The sequence below is a fragment of the Rana temporaria genome, chromosome 4, assembly GCF_905171775.1.
Source record: "Rana temporaria chromosome 4, aRanTem1.1, whole genome shotgun sequence".
In the NCBI taxonomy this organism is placed as follows: domain Eukaryota; kingdom Metazoa; phylum Chordata; class Amphibia; order Anura; family Ranidae; genus Rana; species Rana temporaria.
In genome coordinates, this window is record NC_053492.1 from 204,991,498 (window position 1) to 205,011,555 (window position 20,058).

At 42.6% G+C, this 20,058-nt stretch overlaps 1 protein-coding gene across 4 annotated transcripts in view; it reads left to right on the forward strand.

Annotated features, from left to right (window-relative positions):
* The window catches only part of DVL3 (dishevelled segment polarity protein 3), a 190,045-nt gene that overhangs the window by 162,287 nt on the left and 7,700 nt on the right, over positions 1-20,058 (forward strand). For all 4 annotated transcript variants that reach the window (XM_040349745.1, XM_040349743.1, XM_040349744.1 and 1 more), the window contains 3 exons: positions 6,160-6,227; positions 7,560-7,709; positions 7,853-7,984. In XM_040349745.1, the coding sequence (XP_040205679.1) occupies positions 6,160-6,227; positions 7,560-7,709; positions 7,853-7,984 (350 nt within the window). The remainder of the gene's footprint in view (positions 1-6,159; positions 6,228-7,559; positions 7,710-7,852; positions 7,985-20,058) is intronic.

The following is a 20,058-nucleotide window of genomic DNA, read 5'->3' on the forward strand; positions in this document are numbered from 1 at the left end:
TCCTAGAAAAAAAAATGTGCAGTATGTGGGACTAAGTTTGGTGCCGATCGGGAAAAGCCACTATGTCCCGAGTGTGTCAGCAGTCTTGTAAAAGATGATTCAGTGACAGCCTGTCACAAGATACTGTCATCTGTGAAAGACGAGCTTGCATTCACATTCCAGTCTTTTAAGGGATTAATGGATAGGATGCAGGGTCCCTCTTCTTCCTGATCGAGAGCAGATAGTATGCCGTCCTTGCCACAGAGGTTGTAAGGCCTCCAAATCTTCCATTGCCAGGTGGATTAGAATGGCAATTGTAGAAGCTTATAAGTTAGAAGGGGTTCAAGCCCTATTATCAAGGCACGTTCAACCAGGGCAGTCTCTAGTTCATGGGCAGGGAGGGCCGGTGCCTCTCCGGAGGACATCTGCAAGGCAGCGACATGGTCCAGTTACTCCACATTTGCCAAACATTATCATCTGGATCTATTGTGTGAGAAAGAACAGACATTTGGACGAAAGGTCCTCCAGGCAGTGGTCCCGCCCTGACAAAGTAAGTTCCTCGATTCTCTCTACAACACTGGATCTCCCCTCTGCAAGGTCACTCAGGCAGGATACTGTCAGACAATGCCACAGCAGTGGTCTACCTACTGTCAGAGGGGCACCATAAACTAAACTGCCTTAAAATGTCTTTAAACCCAATTTTTTTTTTTTTTACCTTAATGCGTTATCTGCATTAAGGTCAAAAAAATGCTCACTACCTAATTTACCCACTGCCACCCCTAAACACTTACCTGACTGAATCTCCGATCCAGTCCTGTCATGCCTACAGCACCACTCTTCTCAATTTCTGCTTTCACATGTGACACTGAGCGCAGCAGGACCCATAGGTGCCTGCTGCTGTCGGTCAAACTTTTGTGAGGAGGAAATGGGGGCATGCCTTACTGGCACAGTGTGTCTACACATGGACAGCTCAGCTTGGGAGCATGCCCGCATGGGTGTCCCCTTAGCATTCGACTTGCTGAGGGGGCACTCGGAGGAAAGTGAAACGGACAGCACCAGTGTAGGACTGAAAAAGAAACCAATGGACAGCGCTATTCAATATCATTGCACAGGGCAGGCAAGTATAACCTTTTTTTTTCAATATATTCAGATTCAAATTTAGTTTAAAAAAAATAATCTGAAATTTTACTTTTACCATCGCTTTAAGAGAAACAAGTCATGCCCTACTGGGTGGAAACTAGCTTTCCAGCTCTCTTGGCCATCTGCGTTCCTGGAGTGGACAACTGGCAGTTGGATTTCCTAAGCTGTTGATGCTTGGACCCAGGGAGTTGTCTCTGCACCCAGAGGTCTTTAAAAATTTCTGTCGAAGGTAGAAAAAAACAAATGTAAACATCATGGCCTTCAAGCTGAAGAAATTTGTAGCCAAGACCAGGGATCCACGACTGCTGCGGAAAATAGCGGAGGAAAGGTTTCCAGTTATTTTCATCACTAAAAATTGATCCAAAAGACATATTGGGACATCTGGCAGATGAGACCTGGCCTCTTCTAAGCAGATGAGACCCACTAAACCAGTGGTCATCAACCTTGTCCTGCAGGGCCCACTAACAGGCCAGGTTTGCAAGATAACTGAAATACATCACAGCTGATATCATTTGCTCCTCAGTGATTGCAGTATTCTAGACTGCATCTCCCCAAGGTAATACATAAAACCTGGCCTGTTAGTGGGCCCTGCAGGATAGGGTTGATGACCACTGCACTAAACCACTACTTGCTTTGCCTGGTGCAAGGACAGAAAGCCAAGTCCCAGGGAATACGTTGTCACTTGTATTTTGGCCTTTCTTCAGCCTGGTTTTGACCATCTGGCCCCTGAATACCTTCAATGTTAAGGTCTCCATTTTATTCCAGAAACCTCTTGCCTCATAATCTTGTTCAAAACTTTTCTTCAGGGAGTTGCACATATAAATCGCACATTCCATTCTGCCGTGTCTCCTTTGGGTTCTCAACCCGGTGCTGTCTGTACTTCAGAAACCTCCCAATTAAAGAGATTCCATTGGAAAAACTTGCTTGTAAACTTGCCTTCCCGGTAAGTCATTGCATCTATTTGGAGTGTTTGAGCTCACCGCTCTTCACTGTAAAGAGCCCCTTCTTGTTTTACACAAGTATAAAGTAGTTTAGAGACCAAAACCTTCCTGCCTTCCTACCCAAGGCTGTGTTGTCTTTCTACCTCAATGATAGCATTGTACTTCCTTCCCTTTGTCATGAAATTACATGTAAATCGCCCTTTATGGTTCAGATGTAGTCATGGCTGTCAGTCTAGCTCAGGGATAAGCAATTAGCGGACCTCCAGCTGTTGCCAAACTACAAGTCCCATCATGCCTCTGCCTCTGGGTGTTATGCTTGATGCTGTCAGAGTCTCGCTATGCCTCATGGGACTTGTAGTTTGGCAACATCTGGAGGTCCGCTAATTGCTTATCCCTGGTCTAGCTGAAAGCCACAGTGTCTATTTGCAAAACTGAGTTTCTCTTTGTTCTGGCTGTGGGCCCTTCTGCTTCCTGTTGAATCTTTGCTAGGTGGATCAGGCTACTAATTTCCAAGGCTTATATCCTTAAGGGTAGTGCTCCCCCTTTTCCTTTCAGAGCCCATTCTGCGAAGGTTGAGGGTGTCTCTTGGGCTTTTCCACATGAGGCATCTACTTCCCCAATTTGCAAATCCATCACTTTGTATTCTGTTCACACATTTTTTAAGTTCTACTAGGCGAATATTCAGGCCTCTGCTGATGCAATCTTTGACCTCAATGTGCTTCAAGCTGCTGAGTTTGTTCATTTTTTTTTTTTTAGGTGGGGGGAGTTTCTAAACCTTGTTTTCTGTTCTGTTTTGCCATGTTGCCCATCCCTCTGGTTATTGCATGGGTATATCCCATGGTCTAAGCATACAATTATTGTACAATTAAGATTATGGGTATTTCCACTTACCTGTAATTTCCCTTTATTGTAGTACTGTATGGGATACAGGCCCCTCTACTGTTGTGCTCTCTATTGCTTGCTAAAATACTGAGGTTTCACTGAGTGGGCTATATGGGTTTCTCTAAAGGTGGCCCTAGCAAGTTTATTTATATATGTGCCCAATCACCTGAAGGTAGCTGCATATAACCATGGTCTAAAAAGTAATGTACAGTACTCAAAGATGAGAACTTTACAGGTAAGTTAAAACTATATATATATATATATATATATATATATATATATATATATATATATATATATATATATATATATATATATTTATTATTATTATTATTATTATTATTATTATTATTATTATTATTATTATACAGGATTTATATAGCGCCAACAGTTTACGCAGCGCTTTACAACATCAGGGAAGACATTATAGTTACAATACAATTTAATACAGGAATGATCAGAGGGCCCTGCTCGTTAGATATATATAAGTTATATAAGTTATATATATATAACTTCGGTCACTACTCTGGTCTGAGGATCAACTGGGACAAGTCTCAGATCCTCCCCATTGATGTGAGCGCACCATCCGAGATCCAGGCATCCTCCCCCTCCTTAGGGTTAGCTCCATGAAATATCTTGGGATTCAGATCTCTAGATCTCCTGAGGACTTCGTCCGTCTGAACGTAGAGCCGCTGATGCTGTTCCTGAAGTCTAAGACACAGATTTGGGCCAGGTTGCCCCTGGGTGTCATGGGCCGAGTGAACTTAATTAAGATGGTCCTTCTTCCCAAATTCCTGTATGTATTGTGGCACTCCCCTGTCTACCTCCCTCTCAAGATCTTTAAGGCCATAGACTCAATCCTTAAGTCGTTCGTGTGCGGCCCCACTAGACATAAGTTATCCTGGCAGGTATTGAAGAATTCCACTGAACTGGGTGGGGCTGCGTTACCCGACTTTAACTCTTATTATCTGGCAGGGCAACTGTCTAATTTTTTTTATTTTGACAAGCAGGACCGAGACCGCTACCTCACGCTGCTATGCTCCCGCTGTGCTCCTGGACTCACTCACCCCTTTCAGGTCCTCTTTAGGGGCTTGGGGGGTGCTTGGACTCTGGGTAGCCGCGTGGGCCTCCTCTATCACCATAGCAAAATTTGGGAGGTGGTGGGCAGAAAATTGAAGACACCGGTCACCCACTCTTATACCCCTCTCTGGGACAACCCGGGTTTGGGTGAACTGCTTACCATCCCGGATCGGGTTCTTTGGCTAGATCGGGGAGTGAGGTACCTATCCGACGTCTATCGCGGCCCTATATTAAAATCGTTTCAACAGCTTAAAGATGACTTTGATTTACCCAATTCTATGCACTTCCGTTACCTCCAGCTTTGTCACGCCCTCAATGCCCAGTTTGGGGTCACGCTCCGGGTGTTGAGCAACTTGAAGTGCTCCGCACCATAATGGGGCGGGACTCCCGCAAGCTCATCTCGATTCTCTATGATTCCCTTCTTAGGCCCGGTGCCGTTGTTTTGGCCTACAGGCTTAAAGAATGCTGGTCTGGGGAGGTGGGGGAGCTGGAGGACGATGAGTGGGAGGACGCGTTGGATGCCACCAAGAAGGTCTCACCTAAATTGTCAGATCATCTTACCCACCTTTACATTTTGCACAGGTCATACTTGACCCCTGCCCGCATGGCCAAATACAAGCCAGGATACAGCCTGTTATGCCCTAGGTGTGACGGTATCCCCTGCACATTCTTCCATCTTATGTGGTCCTGCCCGGTCATACAGGGATACTGGTCACAGATTGTAAAGTTCATACACAACGAGATGGGGTCCCCCCTGACACTGTGCCCTAAGCAGTGCCTACTGGGGGTGTTCCCTGACCCTGACTCGGACAAATATCACAAAATATTCCTCCAGGAAACATTATTCACGGCACGCTTATTGATAGCTCGCAAATGGCTCCGAGCCTCACCCCCGTCTATCCAGGAGTGGATTGTTGCGGTTAACTCTGTCTTACCGTATAAAAGGGAGATCTATGCCCACAGGGGCTGCCCGGCCAAATACAACAAGGTGTGGGATGATTGGGTGGAGAATGCCGCTACCTGTAATGCCCGGTCTGACTGAGCTTGGGGACCCCTCCCCCCATGCCCACCCGTAAATAATGGCTGAATGTCTGCTTGGTCCTTTTGCCCACCTGGGTTTCTGTGTTTTTTTTTTTCTTTTTTACGTTTACTTGTTGCGCTTGGGATGCCATTTGCAATGTATTTTCATTGTTTAGTGTATACACTGACTCCTGTATCCCCCTTATCTCACCTGTGTGTGATGTATGCTTATGCATTATGTATGCCTTTTATTTTTTCAAATAAAAAAACACCAAATTTGTAAATATATATATATATATATATATATATATATATATATATATATATATATATATATATATATATATATATATATATATATATATATATATATATATATATATTTTTTTTTTTTTATTTTTTTTTTTAAACCAGTAATTTTTGTTTTTATAGTTTTTTGGTACAGGATACTGGTCCCTCCCCTCTGTTCTTATGATCTCGCTATTGCTTGCTAGAAAAGGGGTTATGATGTCTTGGCAGCTTTTTTGCCACTGCATATAACACAGTTGTATTGATGTGTCCTGTACAGTGCTTCAGGAAACCGTTTTGTCAAAAATCGTATAACCAAATCGTACAGTACAGGGCACAGAATGTTAGACCATGAGTTATTCTATTCTTTGTCCAGGTCAAGTGGCTATCTTATGCCTGGGCATGTCCCAAGCTCTGCCCCCTAGGTTTAGTGGGGGGGGGGGGGGAATAGCGATTTAGACTGAAACTGCCCAATCTGTTTTCCATCAGGTGTTAATGTTTTGTGCAGTGGTTTCCCCCTCTCTCCTCCTTGAGTTCAGCATGAATAGTTGGCTGAGGCAACTGTGTGTGTTTTAGAGATGTGCTGGCTGACAAATAATAAAAAGACAAGTAATAAATTAAGAACTGAAAAAACATCTTCAATGAAACGTCCCCCAAAATGTCTAGCAAAAGAAGCCTTTTGCCTAGTCTAAAACAAGTGATATGCAAAATGTATATTTTTCTTATGTTTTGAAGTTTTATACTGTTTGTGTCAATTGTGGACAAAATGCTATCCTGCTTGAAAAACTGTAATACATACGTGATAATGTACACATAATCTTCTTTACAGGCCAATTACACTCACTGTTGCCAAATGCTGGGATCCTTCTCCACGTGGCTGCTTTACTTTACCCAGAAGTAAGTTCATAAGTTTAGCATAATTGTGCTTTTGAAGTCTTGTACTCTTTGTATTTTTACATCATAATTCAATTTCTTACAGATTTTAAAATTACATTTAAATAACTGGATCCACTCCACAGCCTGAGACTGCAGTTTTTTTTTTTCAGGAGCAAGATGCCCTCTCACTTGTCCCAAATTTTAGTTGGGATACGCAGTAAACCCAGCTGTGTTTTTGTTTTTTTTATTATTATTTTTTTTTTGGGGGGGGAGTGGGGGCTTTAAGAGTGGAACTTACTATCCCCAATGTTCCAATGTCTTCCAATGTTCCAAAGGGTACATTGTGTCAGCATTGGGTAGCTCATTGTATATTGGCTAAGATTTTAATGGTTTTTGATTTTATGATTTATTGATTTATAAAGTGTAGTTTTTAAGATTATCCAAACCTGTTCTGGTGTGATGTATTGAGATTTTTCTTAATAACCTACCGAGGTTGTAGTCAGAATTAGGATTTGTATTGGAGGTTTATTGAAACTTTTTATACCTGCCATAGTCCTCCTCCCTATTTTTCTAATTTCCACCCTCCATTATAGTCTCTGACCCCTGTGTCTCTAATCTGCCCAATTATATTTTAACTGTTCGTCCCCCTTCAGTCCTAGTTTTAAATGCTCTCATTTTACCATAAACGTCTCCCCCTAGCACAGCGGTCTCCCTTTCATTTAGATATAAACCATCTTTAGCATATAGGTTATCCCCAATGAAGAGTCAGCCCAGTGTTCTAAACAGGGCCTGGCTTGCAATTTTTCTGTTTACCAGGATCCAGGCTTCCTGTAGGCAGCAGTATAACCCAACTGTTTCTGAATTCCTGTGTCTTTCAATAGACTCCAAGAAATATATCGTATGTAAAGTACAGAAATCTTATTTTTAGTTTGAATAATTTTTATTGGAGTTTAAACAAGTATAATAACAGAAGCGAGGTTTAAATGTTCAGTTGTACAGTATGAAATATCTAATGCAATACAGAGGTATAATCTTAAAGTAGTCCCAGAAGAATGCTTAGATTGTATGAACTTTTGTCAATAACGTGAACCTGGGACAAAATGCAGGATGAGGGGACTGGGAAAGAAGGGAGGCGGAAGGATGCAAAGTACAAACTCAGGTAACCAATATACCTGTCCAAATAATATTTTATACACCATTTGGACTAGGACGGAAATCTTATTTTTGGGTTGTCTTGAGTTTAGTCATTAAACTGTTTTTTCAACACTGCCTGTTCGCTTCTCACTTTTTCTGCGTCAATAAATACAACTATTCTAATGTGCTCTTGTTTTACATCTTCGTGCTCATTATTAGGTGAACCAATCCGACCTATTGATCCAGCAGCTTGGGTTTCTCACACAGCAGCAATGACTGGAACTTACCCAGTCTATGGGATGAGTCCATCTATGAGTACAATCACGTCAACCAGCTCTTCAATTACAAGCTCTATACCAGAAACTGAGCGTAAGTATGTTTTATACAAAAGTGACTTCTTTCTGGTAAAATTATGGGAGGTGTGAAGTCACTTTATAGACACTATACAAGAAATGAAATGCTAGAACTGTTTGCTGATTTGACATTTCTCTTCATTTTCTATTTCTGTAAAGGTTTTGATGACTTCCACTTATCTATACATAGTGATATGGTAACGATTGTAAAAGCTATGAGCTCCACAGAATCTGGCCTGGAAGTTCGTGATAGGATGTGGCTTAAGATAACAATTCCCAATGCTTTTATTGGTAAGTATGGAAATCCTGCTTAGCGTGGTTAAAGGGGAAACTTGATTATTTTTTTATTTTTTTTCTCATTTAGTAGGTTGAAGTTCACTGCCCACACAAGCTCCAGTCTCCAGACAGAAATCGGTTGAAATATATGTCAACTATTTTTGTCAACCACTTTTGTTTAAATCAGGGGTCTCAAACTCAAATTACCTGAGGGCCACAAGACAAGTTTTCATATGCCATGGGGGGCCGCATGCAAACTTTCAAACTTCAAAAACAACAGTACTGGTGTCAGCGAACACATTATTAACCCCCAGCACTGGTGTCAGCGAGCGCATTATTACCACCAGCACTGGTGTAAGTCAGGGTTTGACAAATTTGCTTGGAATCTAGGAGCCAGCTAAAGTTAGGAGCCAGAAAACGCACCCCGTCCCGACGAGCTTGCGCGCAGAAGCGAGCACATACATGAGCAGCGCCCGCATATGTAAATGGTGTTCAAACCACACATGTGAGGTATCGCCGCGATTGGTAGCAATAATTCTAGCTCCTCTGTAACTTAAAACATGCAACCTGTAGATTTTTTTAAACGTCGCCTATGAAGATTTTAAAGGGTAAAAAAGTTTGTCGGCATTCCACAAGCGGACACAATTTTGAAGCGTGACATGCTGGGTATGAATTTACTCGGCATAACATTATCTTTCATAATATTAAAAAAATGGGGATAACTTTACTGTTGTCTTATTTTTTAATTAAAAAAAGTGTAATTTTTTCCCAAAAAAGTGCGCTTGTAAGACCGCTGCGCAAATACGGCGTAACAGAAAGTATTGCAACGATCGCTATTTTATTCTCTAGGGTGTTAGGATAAAAAATATATATAATGTTTGGGGGTTCTAATTAGAGGGAAGAATATGGCAGTGAAAATAGTGTACAATGACATTAGAATTGCTGTTTAACTTGTAATGCTTAACTTGTAATACCAACGGCCACCACCAGATGGCGCCAGCTCACATCTGGTGGTAATAACTTGTATTACCAACGGCTCACCACCAGATGGCGCCAGCTCCAAAAAAAAAATATTTTTTTTTCTTGCTCCCCTCACTTCTTCCACCCTGCCTGCGGGCCATTTATAACTGGTCCGCGGGCCGCAAATGGCCCGCGGGCCGGTACTTTGAGACCACTGGTTTAAATGCTTCTGTTCCTCTGCATAGCCAGGAACATCCTCTAGTACTAATTTTGTCGGTGTTTAGGTGTACGTTTATCAAACGGTGATAATTTATCTCATTTCAGTTCTCAGAGAAAAATCTTCTCCTCTGGCACCGTGTTTATGAAGCCGAGAACATTTGTTCTCAGAAGGAGAATAGATGAGAAGTTTTTCCTCTGAGAACACCTGAGAGTAGAAGAGGGAGGGGCTGCCTGTGATCGCCTGAGAAACTTGTGTGATTACAGAGCAACTGAGTTTTAAAAGTGAAACCAAAGTTAAAAAGGCTGTGTTATTACATGAAAATAATAAGCGCTTTTTTAACTCAGTTTTTTTACACACATTTTGGCACATTGTTTAAATGTGTGTTTTTTAATTGCTAATTTTGGCATTATTTATGCATATTTTGGCTTTTTTTTTTTTAACATGGCATTTTTTTTAAACACACATCTGGCCGTAGGTTTTTTTATTGTGCATTTTTTTAAACACACATTTTGGTCCTTTAGCACACATTTTGGCACAGGTTATTTTAAGATGCATTTTGGTATGGTTTGTAATGCACACTTTCGTGCTTTTTTTTAGCATATAGTTTGACACCTTTTTAACATGCATTTTGATTTGCTGTTTGGTGTCCTTTTATGAAAGTGCGGTAAAATACCGCTATTCAGTTCTGAGAAGAGGAGCGATCTACAAACGGCTGGAAACTCCTGAGAACTGCTTCTCTCACTGTAATCTCGCATGATCAGGGTCGGATTTCCCACAAGGCCACCGAGGCCAGGCCTCGGGGCGGTGCCGCTCCTGCGGCAACTTTTCGGCTTTCGTGGCCCCCCGCACTAAATGGCCCCCCGCGGGCGGCGGCACTTGTTATTTAGGCAGTGTAGCTATTTTTTGCCGCCCCCCGCCGAGTACTTCCCCCCCCCCCCCCCTCTTTACAGTAAAATTTCACAGCGCCGCTCCTGGACTCCTTTGCTCCAGCCTGTCCCTCTGGAGCGGCGCTGTGTCTGTGTGTGAGTGCAGCGGGGGATGGGAGCATCGAGAGGTCAGCTGACCTCCCGGCCAGCAGGGACACCAAGCACCCATTGCTGGGGGGGCGGCATTGAAAGACCCGGCCTTGGGGCGGCACAGGGAGTAAATCTGGGCCTGCGCGTGATATAGCGGGATTATAGTATGAGGAAGTAAAAAATACAAAAGTTGAACACGAATCGGCACACATTATACACCACATATTAATAAAATAATAAAGTTACATTCCCACCAAACAATATACATTAACCAAATTATTAAAAAACATTGTTTTTATAAATATTTAAAGCTCATACATGTGCCTATTTAAATGTGAATGGTGTATAGTATATGAACGGAATCCCACATATGTAATGCAGCTATATACCATTCATATAAATGAAAAATACATTTATAATCATTTTTTTTAATAAAGTATACAAATATAAACCCTGTGTGTGTGTGTGTGTATATATATATATATGTATGTGTGTGTGTGTGTGTATATATATATATATATATATATATATATATATATATATAGTGTGTGTGTGTGTGTGTGTGTGTGTGTGTGTGTGTGTGTATGTATGTGTATATATATATATATATATATATATATATATATATATATATATATATATATATAAAGAAATAAACACACACACATATATATGCTATATGATGATGTATACATATAAATATATGTGTGTGTGTATATATATATATATATATATATATATACTATCAATTCCTAACCTGCTAATTTTGGGGTGTGTAATAAGTGGGGAAGATACTTGACACTCCTCTTTGTGACCCTTCACTGGCTGTGCTCAGATGTAAAAGAGCAGCTAGGCTGTGTTGTATGGTGCTTAGGCCCAAGCCAGTCTGGGCCTCATGGTTTAGGCCCAAACACAAGCTGGAGGCCCTCACCAGCAGAGGTCTTCAATGAAACAGAGCCACAACCTTGCTCCCAAAAGAATAGACTGAGCTCTTTGTTCCAAACCCTTTTTACAAAAACTCACTCATTACTCATTCAAACTCCCCCAAATTGCCAACCCATATGCCTTTGGACCAATTGTACTTGGCCAGTGGGGGGCGGTATTGCAGTCCATGTACAGCCAAACTCTTTGAAGCTTCTAGGACAGTCTTCAAGCTTGCTTGTAGATTTCATTGTTCTATACACACACATGAGCCAGACCCCCTGCTATGTAGACTTTGCCCGGGGCCAAAATCCTCTGTGCCTTTTAAAGAAACCCATGGGATTGCAAGTGTCATTTCGTTGTAAAACCAGCTGTGTGGAACTTTTCAGACTATACCAGATTGTTCTCCAACAGTCTGCTTTACTATTTATTCACGCTCTAATTTGATGAAGATTATTCACTGTCAAATGAGTAAACGGTCGGTGAGAGGTGACTAAAGCCTGGTACACGCTTTTAGATTTCTTCAGTTCAACTCAGCGGGCCGAACGAAACATAACTGACGGATCAATATACCAACTTTAATGTTAGGTGTGGCGATCTCCCCCCTAGCACTGAAAGGATGCTGGTTTTCCAGCATGTCCCTTTGACAAAAAGCCTGACGTTAGACCAGCTTCTTACAGCCAGCTGTATGCACTGACTGAATGTTGGCCAGTTCCTGCTGAACCAGTTTATTTTTGGCCCATGTGTTCCAAGCATTAGGAGGTTGTGTTGAATTTTGGAAAATGGTTGTGCCAACTTCTTGGCAATGGCACAAGACTGGCTGTACATTCTTGGATATCTTTGCATGTCACATATATGCCGCACCCTGACATTTATTGGCCAAAAGGGGTTATGTCCGTCAACACATTATAAACCAGTTTTTACTGGGTCATCTTCCAGGATGGCTTGCGAGAGAAGCTCTTCCCAAGGCCAGTGCTAGACTATTCTGCGCCCTAGGCTAGACCAACTACCCCCCACACACAAAAAATTGTGGTTTCTGTTCAAGAATGAAGATACCTACCTATAGGACAAGTATCCCAAACTAGATGCTTCTCTGTCAAAGGTATCGAAAAGGTCTCAACTGTTAGTTAAAGATGCTGGCTTGTTAAAAGACCCCATGGGTAGGAAGGCCAAAGGATATCTGAGACGGGGGAAAAAGGGATTCCCATTATCAAATAAGCAGCAAGCAGAATTATTTTAGTCCTTTCAGGTGTCAACAAAACAAAGATTCAGCCAAATGGGATCTAGGGAAGGGTTGACAGTAAAGGAAGGGCAAAGAAAGGAGGGATTCCTGTTCAACCCCTCTCAATTTAAAGATAAGCCACAATGACTCAGACTGCCAAGTGGATGGAAGACTCTGTGGCAAGCTGTAATCAAAAAAACGCTTTATCCTGGACCTCATTTCTTCAGGATACCGAATGGAATTTGAGGGCAAATAACTTGAAAAACGTTTCATAACTTGTCTACCAAAGGATTTGATAAAAGCAGCTGCAATGTTATCACTGCTTCAAGACCTGTTTAACCAAAATATAAGCCTCAATCCCCCGAACAAGTTGTCGGTCGCCTTCTATTCTCACATCTTTTATAAGAAAAAAAAAAACATCTGGGATATACCAACTGATTCTAAATCTGAAACGGGTCAACACCTTTGTACGCTACAAGAAATTTATGATGGAGTCAATTTATACCACAAAGATCTCCTGACTCCAGGCGATTTCATGGTGGCATTTGATTTAAAGTGTAAGTAAACCCCCCTATCGTTTCCAGCCAAGGAAGCTGCCACAACTGCCATGAGGCTGCACATGTGATCAGTTATGACACCAGCCATTGGATGGTTTGACAGTTTGGTTGAGAGCACAACCAATGGGAGTTTTACATTTCCGGCACGTGCCGAAAATGAAACTGTTTTATGGATGGGTTTACTTCTGCTTTAAGGGAAACTTACCTTCATATCGCTGTTAGATTGTAAGCTCTTCTGAGCAGGGCCCTCTTAATCCTCTTGTATTTTGTTGTATTGTAACTGTATTGTCTCCCTTTTATATTTTAAAGGGCTGCGTAAACTGTTGCCTCTATATAAATCCTGTATAATAATAATCATTTCCCAATCTGAGAACAATCCAACAGATGCCTCAGATTTGCGGGGGGATACTCTCCACTTCCAGTGCAGTGCTCTTCCTTTTTGGGCCATCGTCAGTGTCAAGTATTTTCACCAAGGTGCTTTGCGGAAGCTTTACAAGACCTAGGGTCTGCAGGAGTGCAGATTATTCCTTACCTGGACAATTTGCTACTATTCGCAGACTAGTCAGAAGAGTTTGCACAGAATCTGGACTTGACTGTCAAACACCTCCCACCTCTCACACTGATTAACCTAGAAAAATCTTGCCATCGTTCCCAAAGAGTGACCTTCTTGGATTACATTATAGATTCGGTAGAAACTAGAATTGGAATGGATACAAGTTCATAGGGATGGGGAGCCCACATGAAAGATCAGGTGGCACAGGGGGAAATGGGCTTTTCGACCAGCAGCTCGTCCATCTCAAGAGAAATGAGCAGTCCAAGAAGCCCTGGTAGCTTTCGGTCCAGACATAAAAGGGAAATGCGTTAAAGGGTTTTCAGATGGCATCACCAATGTAAGCTACGTCAACAAGCAGGGAGGCACAAGAGTGGCAAGCCTTATGGAATATGCACGCAACCTTTTAGGGTGGGCAGAAGAAAACCTTGTGTCGTTACCAGCAGTACACCTAAAACGGAAAAACTCAACACCATAGCAGTTTTTATGAACAGGAGGAAGATCTCTCAGATGGATTGCAGTCTATATTATATCAAATTGCACAAAGATAGGGTGAGCCTCTAATCTTTTCGCTACGAGAGAAATCCAAAAAATAGAGTCCTGCTTTTTTTCTACATAAGTATCCTGTCAGTTTGGGCTTGGACGCCCTAGCTCAACCATGGGGGAGACCACTTAATGTATGCATTTGCACTAATTTCAAAAGTTATCTGAAAAATGAAGTGTTCAGCAGCAAGGCCCTTCTGATCTCCATACTGGCACAAGAGGTCATGGTTTACGGTATTACTCAAGTGTGGCCGTACCCCTGGAGACTTCCATGCTCCCGCATTCGACAGTGGACCAGCTTTCGCTGTTGGCTGGGCTCCTGAAAGGGAGCTGTTAAAGGCTTATCAGAAAGTGTGATTGAGACCATCCTTGGTAGTGGAAAAACATCAATGAACAGAATTTATAACAAAGTGTGGAAAATATTCTGTAGCTGGCGAAACTACAACAGTAGAATGAAGGGTGCAGTTCTCCTAGTGGCTCTAATTTTAGCAAGAAGTGTTGGTGAAATTCTAGCTCTCGCCATAGCTGAGCCATTTGAGTATCCTTCACGACCAGATACTACTTACTTTGGATCCAGCCTTCTATACCAAAGCAGCATCAGATTTTCATTGGACGAAGAGATTATTATGCCTTCATTTTGCAAGAATTCTAGGATCGAACGAGAAGCAGAATTTAATAAGGGGGTCGTCAGAAGATGCCTAATAGCCTACATTGACCACACGCAAGGACCGAGATCCACCTTTAGTTTGTTCTATTCTATTGGCATAACAAAGGCAAGAGTCTCAAAAAATGGTATTGCAAGGTGAATAAAATTTGCGATCATGGAAGCTCATTTGCACTTTTCTGAATCCTCCTTTGAATATCAAGACCCATTCCACCAGGGTAGTGTCTACTTTATGGCAGAAAGAGTCGTAACCTCAGCACTCCAGATCTGCAAAGCCACGTCCTGGTCCAGCTTACAAACCTTTTGTGAAGCATTACCAGTTAGACCTGCTCTCCAGCCAAGAACAAGCCTTCAGAAGGAAGGTACTTCAAGCTGTAGTTCCACGCTAATCAGGTAGGTTTTTGTCCTTTCTCGTAAGCCATCCTGGAAGATGATCCGGGAAAGAACGCTATTACCTGTTAACTCGCTTTCCAGGAATCTTACAGAGCGGCGTTGGTTCCTGCACAGCATGGTCTCTTCAGATTTAGTTGTGGTAAGCCTGTGCTATGCTGTGCTTCTAGGTTTAATGAAAAGTACATCAAGTGTTCACAATAAATGTGTGTTTTCTGACCTTGAAAAAGCATGTGCTTATCTGACCCCTGCATCTATGCATTACCCAACCTGTACTTAGTACAGGTGTCAGGCATATGTAATGTACAATGTATGGTACATTCTGTGCATCCCTGCACTTTGTATATAGGTTCAAGTATTAAGCCCTTCCCACTGTGGACACCATATTGCCACACCCACACTTCACTGCACACTTAACTTGTCACCTGAATAATCTCCTCTGGGTTTCTTTTCTTGAGAAAGGGGGTCCAACCTGTGCATACAGGCCTACTGCATTCATAATATGAAGCTGCAAGGAGGACTATGGTGTAAACGCTTAAATTACCCTATTAAAAACTAAACTAAACTCACAGGAATTCTCACCTCATTATTCCAGTGATGTGGTTAAATTCCTTGCCATACGCTGTCACCCTCTCCCCGGCTACTTTCTGGTGCCGGGTTTTCGGGCCAGAGAATGGCATCATCCCACGCATGTGCACGGGGGTTGGTCATTCTATTACAGCTAGAGTGAGTTGGAAGTGCACGCTGAGTTGCAGCTCAGTGTGCATTCAATTGAAGGCTGCAAGTGGGCAGGTTGTGGTAAGAGGGGCTAGGGGACTAATGGCTGAACTTTAATAGAGACAAGAAGGAGATGGATGATTTTTGATTTCACCATCATAAAGACGCATGCAAAAAGTCCCCAAAAACACCCGCTTCTAAACTCTCCCCCCTCCTTGCTTTACCCCTTAAAGACAGGATGTATATGCCGCTTGTTGGCCAATGTTTAAAGCCGATAGATATGCCAAGTTACAGGAACCTCCTGAAGGGAAAATGTGTTTTTGCAAAAAGATGTTAAAGGAGAAGTCCAGCATGAGCTTGTTTTGGCTGGGCTTCTCCAATTGGTCACAGGAGTTCGGGGAGCGGAGAGAACCGAGCCATCGGTGATGTTTGCTGGCTAGTTTCTCAGTGTGGTGGGGGACAGATGCAACATCGGTCCGATGCTGCATCCACCTAGGTAAGTATAATTCATTAATTTAAAAAAAAACATACTACTTTTTTTAGATGTTTTAGCTTATGACATAATTGCCAATATGTATACACTGCAAAAGCTTATAGGTGTCACGTGACTTCCCGACATTGAGTCGGAGTTGAAATAAAAAATCTGTTTTCCTAAGAAGTCGGTTTTGCCCCGGAGTTCTTCCTCTCGATCTCCCACTTTGAGTAAGTGTTTGTTATTATAAGTGTATTTTAAATGAAATAATAGTGGCGCTGATGTCCGTGTTATAGTGAATCTAATACTAGAACAGTGTATTTCGGGGATATGCAATTAGCGGACCTCCAGCTGTTGCAGAACTACAAATCCCATGAGGCATAGCAAGACTCTGACAGCCACGAGCATGACACCCAGAGGCAGAGGCATGATGGGATTTGTAGTTTTGCAACATCTGGAGGTCCGCTAATTGCATATCCCTGGTGTATTTAAACAATTATAATACAATTATGTGTTTTCACTAATCACATGTTAACTCTAAATGAAAATTAAATAAATGAAAAAAATCCACCAAATTTAAGTCCATGAAATTAATAATGAACTCCCAGTGGTTGACTCAGAGATAATTCTTCTATGATTTAATATCTTAAAGAAAATTTTCTTCCACACCGTTTTGTGACACTGATTCTGCTACCCTTAACCACTTGACCACTGGGCACGTAAACCCCCTTAATAACCAGACCAATTTTCAGCTTTCGGTGCTCTCACAATTTGAATGACAATTACTCAGTCATACAACATTGTACCCAAATGAAATTTTCGTCCTTTTTTTCACACAAATAGAGCTTTCTTTTGGTGGTATTTAATCACCGTTGGGTTTTTTATTTTTTGCGCTATAAGAGAAAAAAGACTGAAAATTCTGTAAAAAAAAAAAAAAAAATTTCTTTGTTTCTGTTATAAAATTTGGCAAATTTAGTATTTTTTCTTCATTCTTTTGCATAAATGTGAAAGATGAAGTTACGCCGAGTAAATAGATACCCAACATGTCACCCTTCAAAATTGCACACGCTCGTGGAATGGCGCCAAACTTTGCTACTTAAAAATCCCCATAGACGACGTTGCAGGGTATTGCGGGGCATTGCGGAGTATTGCGGGGCATTGCGGAGTATTGCGGGGCATTGCGGAGTATTGCGGGGCATTGCGGAGTATTGCGGAGTATTGCGGGGCATTGCGGAGTATTGCGGGGCATTGCGGAGTATTGCGGGGCATTGCGGAGTATTGCGGAGTATTGCGGGGCATTGCGGAGTATTGCGGGGCATTGCGGAGTATTGCGGGGCATTGCGGAGTATTGCGGGGCATTGCGGAGTATTGCGGGGCATTGCGGAGTATTGCGGGGCATTGCGGAGTATTGCGGAGTATTGCGGGGCATTGCGGAGTATTGCGGGGCATTGCGGAGTATTGCGGGGCATTGCGGAGTATTGCGGGGCATTGCGGAGTATTGCGGGGCATTGCGGAGTATTGCGGGGCATTGCAGAGTATTGCGGGGCATTGCAGAGTATTGCGGGGCATTGCAGAGTATTGCGGGGCATTGCAGAGTATTGCGGGGCATTGCAGAGTATTGCGGGGCATTGCAGAGTATTGCGGGGCATTGCAGAGTATTGCGGGGCATTGCAGAGTATTGCGGGGCATTGCAGAGTATTGCGGGGCATTGCAGAGTATTGCGGGGCATTGCAGAGTATTGCGGGGCATTGCAGAGTATTGCGGGGCATTGCGGGGCATTGCGGGGCATTGCGGGGCATTGCAGAGTATTGCGGGGCATTGCAGAGTATTGCGGGGCATTGCAGAGTATTGCGGGGCATTGCAGAGTATTGCGGGGCATTGCAGAGTATTGCGGGGCATTGCAGAGTATTGCGGGGCATTGCAGAGTATTGCGGGGCATTGCAGAGTATTGCACAGGGAGGGATGGATGGCTGGATCTGTGACTGCATGTGTCACAGATCCAGCCCGCAGCAGCAGCTGCTGCTGCTTCCGCTCTCTCCCCTCTCCTCTCTCACACTGTACCGTTCGGTACAGAGAGGAGAGGGAGGAACCGGCGTCATCACATGACGCCGGTTTGTTTACTAGTGATCGCTCCGTCATTGGACGGAGCGATCACGTGGTAAACCGCCGCTATCAGCGGCGATTTACCGTGATCCGTGATCAGCCGGGTCCGGAGGACCCGGCGGTCACGGAGACTCCCATGTGCGCGCCCCACAGGGCACGTACATTGACGCCCTCCCAGAGTTAAGCAACCGCCTTGTAGACGTATTTCGTCTATAGGGCGGTTGTTAAGTGGTTAAGAAAACGCACTCACCAAATTTAAATGCCTTGCACTCTCCTTCTCGGCATCGACACTTTAAACCCACCAGGGTTAACAGTACTTCCGATTTCCAACTGTGCACAACAGAAGAGGATTGCTCCACATGTAAATGAAAATAAGTGCTTCCAATAGTGTGATAACGTAAAAGCTATTCATTGTAAAATGATATCTTCAACCATTAAACTTTGCATCAATCCAAATCACAATCAGCATAAAAGGCAATCTCCTCTTGGCACTCTGCAGCAGTGTATTGTGGTCACGGCGGACCCACGGTGTAACCTCTAAATCTCCCCCTCGCTCGTCGGTATCGATAAGTCACATCCGGTAATCATCAAGCCCCAGGGGCATGGCTGTACGGCAACCATCTGTGATGCTTGACGATTACCGGATATGACTTATTGATGCGAGCAAGTGAGGGTGAGACTTGGAGGTTACGCCGTGGGTCCGCCGTGACCACAATACACCCGCTGCAGAGTGCCAACAGTAGTTTGCCTTTTATGCTGATTGTGATTTGGATTGATGCGAGTTTATTGGTTGAAGATTTTGTTTTACAATAAATAGCTTTTACGTTATCGCACTACACACACTTGGAAGCACTTATTTTCATTTTACATGTGGAGCAATCCTTCTGTTGTGCACAGTTGGAAATCGGAAGTACTGTTAACCCTGGTGGGTTTAAACTGTTTATGCCGAGCACAATGCCGCGTACACACGATAATTTTTCGGCATGAAAAAAACGTTTTAAAAAAAATGTCATTTAAAATGATCGTGTGTGGGCTTCACATCATTTTTCGGGTTCTGAAAAACGACAAAAAAATTAAATTTTTTTTTCGAACATGCTGCATTTTTTAACAATGTTTTAAACAATGTAGTTTTTCCGGTTGTAAAAATGATCATGTGTGGGCTACGTTAAAAACCTGCGCATGCTCAGAAGCAAGTTATGAGATGGGAGCGCTCGTTCTGGTAAAACTACCGTTCGTAATGGAGTAAGCCCATTCATCACGCTGTAACAGACAGAAAAGCGCAAATCGTCTTTAATGATGAAGTTGGAAAAAACTATGTTTTTTCTACATGCTGAAAACGTCGTTTTTTTTTTCTTGTCGGCAAAATGATCGCGTGTACGCGGCATGAGAGTGCAAGGCTTTTAAATTTGGTGAGTGCATTTTCTGAAGGGGAGCGGAATCGGTGGAAGAAAATTTTCTTTAAGATATTAATCATAGAATTATCACCGAGTCAACCACTGGGAGTTCATTAATAATTTCATGGACTTTTAATTTTATTGAATTTTTTTTCATTTATTTAATTCTCATTAGATAGTGTTACAATTATGTGTTTTCACAAATCACATGAGGTTATTGTAATTGTTTAAATACATTGTTTTAGTATTAGATTCACTATAACGCTGTGACATCGGCGCCACAATTTTCAATATTTTCATTATCACTTTAAGTGGCAGCTCTAGTTTAGATTATTATTTGCATGAGCGCAGTGGTGGGAC